This window comes from Chaetodon trifascialis, chromosome 24 (assembly GCF_039877785.1).
Source record: "Chaetodon trifascialis isolate fChaTrf1 chromosome 24, fChaTrf1.hap1, whole genome shotgun sequence".
NCBI classification, from domain to species: Eukaryota; Metazoa; Chordata; class Actinopteri; order Chaetodontiformes; family Chaetodontidae; genus Chaetodon; species Chaetodon trifascialis.
Genome location: NC_092079.1, coordinates 9,363,765 through 9,375,224, shown reverse-complemented (window position 1 = coordinate 9,375,224; position 11,460 = coordinate 9,363,765). Strand labels below are relative to the sequence as shown.

The 11,460-nt window shown below is 44.4% G+C and overlaps 1 protein-coding gene and 1 pseudogene across 1 annotated transcript; both read right to left on the bottom strand.

Moving 5' to 3' along the window:
* Positions 1-2,361: 2,361 nt before the first annotated feature.
* LOC139328065 (nuclear receptor subfamily 0 group B member 1-like) lies at positions 2,362-3,609 on the bottom strand (annotated as a pseudogene).
* Positions 3,610-3,804: 195 nt separating this feature from the next.
* On the bottom strand, positions 3,805-11,460 carry kynu (kynureninase). Its single transcript, XM_070994089.1, has 13 exons — positions 10,148-11,460; positions 9,613-9,733; positions 9,438-9,520; positions 8,513-8,574; positions 8,336-8,407; positions 7,836-7,910; positions 7,606-7,752; positions 6,828-6,926; positions 6,677-6,750; positions 6,376-6,428; positions 5,969-6,054; positions 5,564-5,794; positions 3,805-5,290 (listed from the first exon to the last, which is right to left on the bottom strand). Exons 1-13 carry the CDS (start codon positions 10,314-10,316, stop codon positions 5,171-5,173), a joined length of 1,392 nt encoding a protein of 463 aa, XP_070850190.1. The 5' UTR covers positions 10,317-11,460; the 3' UTR covers positions 3,805-5,170.

Sequence of the window (11,460 nt, the reverse complement as noted above, 5' to 3'; positions counted from 1 at the left end):
TCAAACATAACACCGGGTTAACTGGTCCAATAGCGCCCTCTGCTGGCTAAACTAAGCATGTCACAAACACACGCACGTCGGCAATTAACGACCGATCGCACCATCGGTACCAACTGTTGGCTAAACCCACTCACACACACAATCACTCTTTATCAGCTGGAGAAACCACACAATGTGTAAACTATGTTAAACGGCACAAATCAAACGTCTCGCGCCAGAGACACACACCTATGTCAATGAACGATGTACGTCATACAACTACAAAGAAACAATACTCACTCCGTGCATCCGCTCAACTCTCCTGATGCCACAACAAAACACACTTCCAAATTAACAACAACTTTAGTTCCAGATGAACTAACAGTAAATCTCCACAGGTGGAAACGCAGGTGGATCAGGAGAAAGGGGGGGGGGGGGGGGCAGGTGACCACGTCACTTTTCCCCGGAGCAGGAGGGAGGGACCGATACACACGCCCTCAGAATCAGAGCCTTTCATACAACGCGTTGCTGCAGAAATCATATGTGGTGGTGCAACGATTACATTCATCACTGAGCGTTTCCCTTCGCTACAGCTGCCCTGGTCCCGCAGAGCGTCTCTCCTACATCTCCGTCCTGCCGTGTCTTTTCTCCGGGGAGATTCAGACCAGTCAATTCCAACGGTGCAAAACTTTGAGGGTGGAAGCTGGCAGCCACACCTCAGAAATTCAATAAATATCTGCAAAGATGTGAGTACAGGTAAGGAGGAACTGTCAGAACTGCTCAAACATCATGTGTCCATCATTTTGGCCCTTCGTCCAAAATTGAACTTACTTGTATTTGCAGTCATCAACCAAGAGTGTCCTAAAACAGAGAGAAAAACATGGGCTGGTACGTCATTAACACAGACTGACTTTCACATTGTTTTCCCCTTGAGACTCCATATGAACAGGACAGTGTGTAAAATTAGTGTCATATCTTCTACAGTGTGAAAAAAAATCATCATGACTGCAGAGTATTTGACCCTGGAGTGGTGACGGTTCAGTATGACAGACCTTCTCAGACTTCCAAGCCCGGCTTTTAGTGTACTCTGCATCCACAAGCTCTGGAGCTTCTCTGGACAGAAGAATCAGGGGGTCACATCCTGGACTGGTTCTATCAAAAAATAAACACATGAATAACAGAGTGAAGAGTTACTTCCATTATTTCCCGACAAATGATGCCAAACGATGTCACAATAGGTTTTCATATCAAGCTAACCTTACAATTTACTGCTGGGTCAGGACCCCCACTGAGGACACCCCCAAACAAAAAATGTATTAACCGACTTTACCTTAACAGACTTGTTGCCAACATCGCCCCCAGCCTAAAGAAATAAAATCATTTCATTCATTTCAATCTTAGTGCCAATGTTGCCGTCAGCAAACGAGCTAACTTTTAGCCTCAAATCATGCAAACCTTAAAGTTAGCAAACAGTTAGCTTAGTTGAGTTAGCTCGGAGGCTAGTTAGCTAGCCTGCGATGAATGACCAACGTTACACCAGAAATTACCTCAAGGAGGTACAACGAAACAAAGCGCAGCAAAGTTATGCTACGACTTCGAAAATAATGTCATGGGTCTTATTTGTATAAAAATGTATTACCTGATACCGGAACCACCTTGGAGCACTATGAAAAATATCCACAGCCAAACGCGATCCATTTTTCTCTCTATCCACCAGCTAGGTCTGAAGCGGAGAAACAAAGCGACGATCTGTGATCTGTTACCTCTGCCTGAATACGGCCATTACGGTAACACGCACCACGAAATTCATTTACAGGGCAATGTCGGCTACCGTAATGTTTGAAAAATCGATCCAACTGGCATTAAAGGGAAAATCTGGGTCTTCAAATTCACATTCACGTTCTGCCACAATAAAACAATCAATCAATTCTTTATTTAACAATGCATATACCCAAAGCCCGACCACCTTTCCCTTAATATGTTGTCTAAATGGATGATGAAATCCCCACAGCTTCAGGTTTTATTTCAAGGGCATGAATGACTGTAACATGGACGATTCGTCCTATAAATAGATCGTTGAGGTGAGTTTCGGAAGACACCCCCGTAACAGATATGGGACAATAACACGGAGTGACGGAGAGAGGAGGAGACAGAAGACCGATGGATAGGGAGACATATTGAAGGAGAGCAAATGAGAGACGCACGGAGACACAAAAGTCATTAAAAATTGGTGAGAATATTTCAGATTTGCTTGAGAGCTAATAACCAGCAGATGATCTAAACGTCCTTACAAAAACATATAAAAAGTCAAGATGTGAAGCAGTTTTCATCTGTGTTGCTCGGAGCGGTGAAAGCAGACAGGAAGTCCCTTCAAAGAACACTACAGACCAATGAGTTAATACATGATTTCATTAAAATTCAACCGTCAGTCCCGAACGTCTTCCGTTCTTCGCGATTCTATCTCTCATTAAACATCGCGAGCACGTGTTCTTCTTTGCTGCTTGTCCCCATCACGGGCCTGAAGAAGAGCCCCGCCACGGTGTCCGGGTCCATGGCCCGCAGCGAGTTCAGGACGGCGCGCAGTTTGGCCACCCCGCCCGCTTTACCCAGGTGCGCCGTTCGCACGTGCTCGTAAAGCGCGCGCTCAGCCTCTCTCTGGAGCGCCTGGATGTAGTCCCGACACTCCAGCGCCGTCACTTCTGCGGGACAGGGACAAACGGGGAGAGAAGACAGAACGACGGTGTTAAACAGAGTCTAAAAAGACGCGCTGGACGATCCATGCAATAAAGTCACTGAAGTGATGGTTGATACTAAAATCCACTGCGGCGTGGCCCAGTAAAGCCGCGTTAGGTTGTTATACAAACCAAAAATGATGAGCCTAAATGAGAAACTTTTAAAGGGGTCGTGTGGTGTGTCTTACCCGGGGTGAAGACCATCGCCCCTTTCAGAAACGCGTATTCTTTGACGCTGATCCTCAGTCCTCGACACCGGACACGTTCCGATGCCCTCTGCGTCCCCGACGGGAACCCCTGGATCTTCAATCTCGGCCGCTTGTTCTTTGCTGTGCTTTAAAATCGCGTGTAACAAACTGGGCTGCTGCGTCCACGGACTCCTGCGCCATGCCCAAAACCAACAGCGGCGCCCAGCTGTTGTGCACAAGCCGGAGCTGATCTTCCGCCGGCAAACCCCGAAAACACGCTACATTTTTCACGAAGCGGAAAGTTTTCGCAAGCACCTGCGAGGCCGCTTTGAAAACCACTCGCGGAGCCCGAATCGCCACCAGTTTCCTCTTGGACGCGCAGGTACAAATCTGTTGCGCGGCGGCGGTCTCAAGGTGTCCCTGCGGGCACTGGGCGCCTCTGTTCAGGATGCTGTAGAGGATGCTCCCCCCGCTGGATTGATTCCACTGGATGGTACTGGACTGTTGCTGAAGTACTTTTATTTTTCTTATTTTTTTTTTTTATTCCATGCATGAGATACATCTCTCATCTTCAGATGTAAATAATAGCATTTTAGCTTAATAGCTCCCAGGTCACGTGACCAAAAGACTCAAACTCAGAGTGGGATGATAGAGGGATGGACCGGTCCTGTAGGACCAGACCATAGAGATATGAAGAGCAGACGCCGCATCGACCGCTACTGCCTATTGGCGCTGACGAGCCGTGGGGCCGCCGTCTTGGACCGGTCACCCGCTCCACTCAGTGCTGTTAGGCACACGCAAACAAATGTCAGCGCATTTAATCCTTCGTTACTCTGAATACAAAACTGATTTTGACACGGTTTTTTGGTTTTGTTTTGTTTTGTTTTGTTTTGTTTTGTTTTTTTGCTGCAAACGTCATACATGTAGTAATGATACAGGACAAATGGTTCGGCGTATTTTAAGATTCATATGGGATTAACAGTAATAGAATATTCTGATGTAGCCTAGACTGTAACACACACACACACACACACACACACACACACACACACACACACACACACACACACACACACACACACACACTTATATACACATACATGCATACATACATACATACATACACACACACACTTATGTGCAGATAGATACATACAAAAACACACACACACACACACACACACACACACACACACACACACACACACACACACACACACACACACATACATTATTTATTCTCACGTCACCCCAAAAAGATGACAAATGCTAATTCTGGTCCATTCCCCAACTTTTAAAGAAGGTTAATCCATTTAGGTTTTTCACACTGAGATGTTAATTCTATGTCATCATGGAACAGGCGTGCGTAAGGTAAGAGTGCATAAACACATGCGAGAACATTAGGGAGAAGTCAACGTTATAATAAAGTAGGTGTTCATTGGAGAGGGGAGGACTGTTGGCTAACTCATGTGTGTAACATAGAGCTGGGGGAGGAGAAAGGGGGTTTTATACAATTTTTTTGTACCCAAAAATCATGTCATTTGCAAACCTGACGCTGGGAGCTCTGTGGGTGTCGACTGAAGAGGAGGGAGCTGCTTTTGAGTTAATTTTAAATGGATGCAGTTCAAATCCTTTTTATTTTTCAGTCAATGCATGTTAAATATCTCCTAAACACACAAATATAAAAACACTGTCATCTGTACTTCCAGAGAGCGGCTGAGGATTTTGGCCCCCCTCCAGGCATTAAAGGCCTTAAAGAATCAAGACAGCAACACCTTATCTCACTGAGCTACACCTGAGGCTGCAAAGCTACTGGTTGGATGTTGTACTGACTGTTCACTTGCAAGCGAACTGAGACCCATGTTTTCTTTCTTCTCCAACTCTGACAACTTGTTTTTCACTTTATTTTAAATGGATGCAGTTCAAATGCTTTTTATTTTTCAGTCAATGCATGTTACATATCTCCTAAATAGACAAATAACACCATCGTCTGTACTTCCAGAGAGCGGCTGAGGATTCATGAGGCTTCAAGAGGCAGCAGAGGCGACAACAAACATGCATCCACCATTTTAAAGGTTTAAACCACCATCTTTCTGTTTCCAGTAATAAACTTCAAGTAGTTTTAATCATTTCCACGCAACTGTAAACAATATGGACATTCACATATCTAAGAATAAAGGTGACCTATACCTTCCTATAGGAGTTTGCAGCAGTCAGTGGATGGAATCAGAGCTGATGTTTTCAGAAAAGCTTCGCAGTCCTTCCCGTCATTCATTGGCTGCTGGCAGTGAGAGCTGATCCCAGCGTTTCCACGAAGCGATGGACGTCGCTGAAGGAGTTGTAGAGCGGCACCGGAGCGATTCGCAGCACGCTGGGCTCCCTCATGTCACACTGAACAACACAAAGTCACAGCGCCAATGTTACCTTGAATTTTGGTGTTCTGAAAGAATACAGGCACTTTCAGTCTGTGTTAAAGTGCTTCCTCCATCTGCAGTTTGCGCCACAAATAAAGAGCGACGTGACGTCACCTGCAAACAACTGATACATGTCAGTTGGAGTGCTGATTTTTGTTTTCTCTATAAGCAACAGGACACAGAGCTCTTCTCAGTAACACTCCTCTGAAGTATCCACTAAAACCTGTTGGCTACGTGAACATCTACTCACAGCGACGCCCCTCTTCTCCAGCTCCTGGAAGACCTTTCGGATGTGGATGGAGAAGGAGAGCGAGAGCTGGCAGCCTCTCTGCTGAGGGTCAGAGGGCGTGATGATGCAGACGTGAGGCTTGTGTGGCTGGCCGGGGTCCTCGGAGTAATAGTGCTGGATCAGGTACTCCAGGTAACCTGTCAGCAGGAGGGACTTCCTGCGCAGCGCCTGCATGCTGGTCATGTTGAACACCTGGTCAGTCAGAGAGGTTTGAGATCCTTTCATGTTCAAAAATGTGGAATTTTTGTAGTTAAGTCTTCTTTGGTGGATTGAATAAACCTTCTTATAAGCATGTAAATAATCTGAAAAATGTTGAAAAAGAGCTCTTTTCCTGAGATTCTGGGCCAACTTCACTCACAGCAGTACCTCTAGGCTGGCCTGCAGGGGGCAGACCAGCAGGATGGGCTGGTTTGACAGTCTGAAGCCGCTGACTCCGGGCTGCAGCTCCAACACTGCGAACACACAAAAACACAGTTAAAATACACAAGTGTGACATTTAAGCGATTCTACCACTGCTGAAGCTGTTTTAACTGTCAAAGACATCACAAATGTTTCAGTCATTCATTTAGAACCTGAAGTGAATAAACTCAAATGTGTGTGCAGATGCAATATTCAGTGACACCACGAGATGGCAGCACACAGCAGCCTTAAACTCCCTCCCCTGGCCTCAGAAGGTGAAGACTTTTTCTGAACTATTAAACGGAAAACTGGCATCATGTTGCACAGCAGAGTGCACAAACATTATAGAGGTAGAAACAATGATTTGCTTTCACCGTTACTCATCTGGAAGCGAGTCTTCAGGTTGTGTCCCCACCATCCCAACAGCCTGCAGGAGACGGAGGAAGAAGGTGACGTAAAAATGATGCAGGCAGTTGCATCATTTAAAGGCATCTTACATGGCCGTGCTTCAATAACAATTTAACAGAATAATAATAATAATTGGGTACTTTTACGGACTTTAGCATTTTTAATTGTGGTATTCCTACTGAACAGATGTTCAAACATACTCCACCTCTGATTAAACAACTTTTAATGTGTTTTCTTCATGTGTGTGAACTGTGTGTCAGCACTCACGCAGGCTTCATGGTGTCTTTATGTTTCTCATGGACAAATGCACCAGCGAGACCACCGGCACCTGAATTCAGATACTGTGAGAAGACAGACAGGGCTTGTTGTTTACATGTGTCTGCGTTGACACGTGCATTGACTGAAGCGGTCAGCTGACCTTGTAGGAGCACCAGCAGGCGAAGTCCACTCCCCAGTCGTGCAGCTTCAGCTCGGCGTTTCCTGCGGCGTGGGCGCAGTCGAACCCCACATAGCAGCCCTGTCAGACAAAGAGGAGGGCACTCTGAGCTCGATGCTCTCACCTGTTTCATTGCTGCTTTTATTCCTCTTCATTTTGTATTATTTGAACTGTCTGATTTCACCTGTCTTTCCTTTTTCAGCACTTTGTAACTTTGTTTTGAAAAGGTTTTTAGAAATAAAATGTCGTATTAGTCGTAGTAAGGTTATCAAATGAATGCAGTGAAGTCAAATTTACAGTTTTTCCCTCTGAAATGTAGTAAAGCAGAGGCAGAAAGTCTGTCTCAGGTGAATAAAAATACTCTGAAACATCATCTTTCACCTTGTCTTTGACTACCTGAGGACAGGTGAGACGTGCTCAGGCCACACGTCGCCTCCACAGCCACGACTTAACTTTTCACAACAACATGTACTCATTGAAAGAAGTAACAGAGCTCCTCATGTGGTGTTCTATTACTGGATGTATTATAATAATCAACAAGTGCAGTAAAAAGTAAGATTTTCCTCTTCACTGTAGCTAGTGGAGCTGAAGGGCAAAAAATGGAAATACTCAAACCCCTCAAAGCTGTACTGCACTTGAGTAAGCCTACTGAGTTAGATTCCATCACATACATGTTGTATGGAGGAAAATAATCTGTAATTTCATGCCCAGTTTAAATCAGGAAACACATCACACAGTTCTGCTGATTAGATGCACGTACCTTCCTCTGGCCGGCCTCGGTGATGGCAGCCATGTTGAACAGCTGACCGGTGTAATACTGAACTCCACTGAGCATCACCACAGCGATGGAGTCGCCCTCCTTCTCGATCACCTCCAGGATGTCCTCAGTTCTCAGAGTCTCTTCTCCCTGAACAGCAGGCAGAGTCAGCGAGCAGCAGCACACACCAAACATGAATTCTGCATCCCGTCAGTGTAAAGTGGCTCCAGTACCGGCCTGGGAGACAGCAGCAGCATGCTGTCCTTGGGGTCGAACCCTCGCAGTCGGACCTGAGACTCAACGGCGTACTGAGCACAGGAGGGACGAGAGGAGTTAGAGACACAAGAGGAGACCACAGTACCGTTCAAAAAGAGTCTTCCTGCTGCTCTCAAAACTAAATACATTTTCTTAAGACTAATTTATGTTGCTTTTAATTGAATTGTGCCACTGCTCTGGTCTCAGGGAAAGGAAATAAAATAAATAAATAAAAAAACAGTTTTTAGCTCAAGACATGATGATATTTAACTGCCTTATTGAGCAGGACATGACAGGACAGGCTGCACTTTAAAAATATAGGGCGAGACTGAGCCAATTGCAACCGATTATGCAGAAGACTGGCGCTTTGTAGAGCCAATGAAATTGTGCAAACAAGGATATGGCGCTTCAGCGAATAATTTAGAGCGAAATTAAGGAATTTAGTGCAAATTGGGCCAACATTCAGAGGTTTACTCACGTGGTCTGAAGGAAAGGCCTTGTCCTCCAGGAGGATTTTGTGCCGAGCTGCTGTGGGTTTGTAGAAAGAAAGCTGTGGAATAATGTCATGAAATGTCATTTGCACGGTTCTGGTGATGGATTTATTTGCAGCTCTGGAGTGATGTCTTTAATAATGCCCATTTTGTCAGTATCTTACCATCAGAAGGTGTAAATTAACAGTCAGGCCGTTCATCAGTGCCACCTCCTCAGTTTTAGCTCCTGTAAGAAACAGATTATTGTGTAATGTTCCCGATAAGCACAAGCTGTTTATGCAAAGTTCATAGTGTGGCACTGACCCGCCCCTTCCTGTTGAGTCTACTGATTCCAATGGGATAAGTGAACATGAGGTCAGATTATAACCAATTCTTTCATCCCACTGTCACTGGAGAAAACACTGGACCCATTTTTCACAAGCCACACATCTTCTTAACATTCTGACACCAAAGTGATGTTTTCAAGACCAAGACATCAGGAGAAAATCTACTTTGTTCAAGACCTGCAACAGATCTGGAGGTCTGGAGCGTAAGCTAGCAGGTAAAAACAAGCAGCAAAATAAGGCACAGACATGAAATTTGGACTGCATCTAGTGTTGAACTGTTTACAAGCAATGGTCCATCAGTGTTAAAAATGCCCAATGCACCCCACACAGGCCATGTGTCTGGAAGCACATGTTTGTTTAAAGACCCTTCATGTGAACTTTGGCCCTCACAAAAAGTGCAGTGACCTGATCATGCAGCTTCACAGACGAATTGTTAAAGAGTTGCCCAAAGGTGTGTGCCCTTCCCATGAGGAGAACAACAATGTTGAAGGATGGCCAAAGATGTATTTTCCTCTTCTCTTCATGCTGATACTTTGTGTTGTACAAAAAGAAAAAAATGCATGAATAAAATCTGGTTTATCTAGTTGCTTTCACTGTTTTTCCTTTTCCTGTGTTGCTGTGTGTTACATAAGGGTGCTAAAGAAGATTTAGATCTCATGAGACCCTCCTGGTTCAATAAAGGTCCAAAATCCCAAATCCTAGCCACATGTGGCAGCCACACATGGGCCAGAGCCAGATTTAATCAATAAAACGTGTCTCTTACCTACAACATTAGCCATGAGTTCCTCTATGTTGTTTTCAGCCCATGCCCACGGTCGAGAGCCTTCCGTGTGACCATGAACGCCCCTGAAAGACAGTTTATTTTACACCGTAGCTAAACATTTCTCTCTTATTAAAATCTTTTGGGGAAGCATTGAATAGAATGAGATTTAGCATACGTTTTAGCCCACTTCTCCAGCTCTTCTTCCAGGTACTTCCTCGCCATTTTGGGCTGAAGCCCCAACGAGTTTCCAACAAGATAGATGCAGTCTTTGCTGCCGTCGACCAGCGAGAGATCAGCTACAGAAACATGAAAAGGGAGCAAACGTAAATCATTTTCATATGATTAAACAACTCTCTGACTTTGGATGCTACATCCAAAGTGTGTGAAGGAGTGGTGTTGCAGGTCATTCATTCCTGCAGCCGTCGGACTGTACAGCAGAAACTGCTCTGTGCAATAATATGTGCAATAATATGTCCAATAACCGTGCAATACTACCGGTACATAACAGTCTGTAAATACTATACTTACAATTTTTTTAGAATGACGTTTTCTTTTTATCCCACCCTCTTGTATATACTTGTGTTTAACTTGCATGCACTTGTTATAATATTCTATCCGCTTTATTGGTGCTGCTGTGAATTGGCATTTCCCCTTGCAGGATGAATAAAAGGAATATTGAATTGACTCTCAGATGCTCAACGTCAACTCACAAGGAGGCAAATCTGCAATTTTGGGCACCAAGAATTGCTCCCTGAGATGCCTCAGCTTGTCATGTTTGTCGAGGTATGCAGCCACTTCTGCAGAGGTCAGACTGCAACCCAGCGAGGCCGAAACTCGCCGCAAAGTTTCTGCAGGACTTGAGCCATCAAACGGATCCATTGCTGTGGGACTGGGAGGCTGATGCCTGCAAAGAGATGAAACCTTTTTTAAGAGTAACAAAGAAATTATAAGTATCAGTTGCTTCTTATTGCAGAAAATCCATTTGATTTCTCTCTTTGTCTGGATGTCTCTCAACCTTCTGGTCAAAATGATCTCATGACACCACCTATTAATGGTTTCAAATGTTAGTCATACTGCTAACTTCAGTAGATATCTCTGGGGCACAATTTGACATGTCAAAACTGATTTTTCTTCACGTGTTGATATTTTTAAGAAATGCTGTAATGTTTCCATCTAAAATTCTTACATATTGCACCTATAAAAACACAAATTTGCTTCCTGACTTTTGAACCACTGATGGTGACTCTACTCTTCTGTGCAGTCATTTTATTTTAAAAGGTCTTTTTTTTTTTTTGCACAATCTGCAAGTTTAGCTCTCCTTTGAATACACAGCACATTGTGTAGTTCTACACAGCTGTTAGAGTCCAGTTTTTAATCCAATCCAATGATCAGTTAAAATGCTTTTGTTGTACAATGAATTTACCTAATTTTACTCTGAAAATCAGCTTCATGGCTAGTCATTCAGTCTTCCTGTATTGTACTGAAAGATATAACTCACGGTGTTGCAGATGTGCTTCTTCTCCGCTGACAGCAGTCGGGCTGAATGAATCCTCTGCTATGGAAATGCTTTTTGACCTCTCAGTCCAAAGCCCAAGTTAATCATTTCTTGACCAACAAAGACTAAGATAAAACCATAGCTGAACATCCTTTAAATCTTTACGGATCTGTTTTTAAGTCCTTTTGTGCAACAGGGTGGAAGAAGGAGTTCCCCATTTTTAGTGGTTTCTCTTTCGTGTGTGAAAATCCAAATGTACCGTGTGAAGTTCCACATGTTAAAAAAAAAAAAAAAATGCTGAGCATGTCACTGCAAAACAGCCTTACTGTGCTGCTGTGACAGCCTCCGCTCCTCAGCCTTTAAACCAGTGCTGGAATATGGCTGCAGGGATTTGCTCCCATTCAGCCGCAGCAGCGAGGCCCAGCGCTGATGGTGGGTGATAAGGTCTGACTCACAGTTCCAGTTTATCCCAGTGGTACTGGGTGGGGGTCAAGCCAAGTTCTTCCACACCAAACTAGGGCTTTGTTC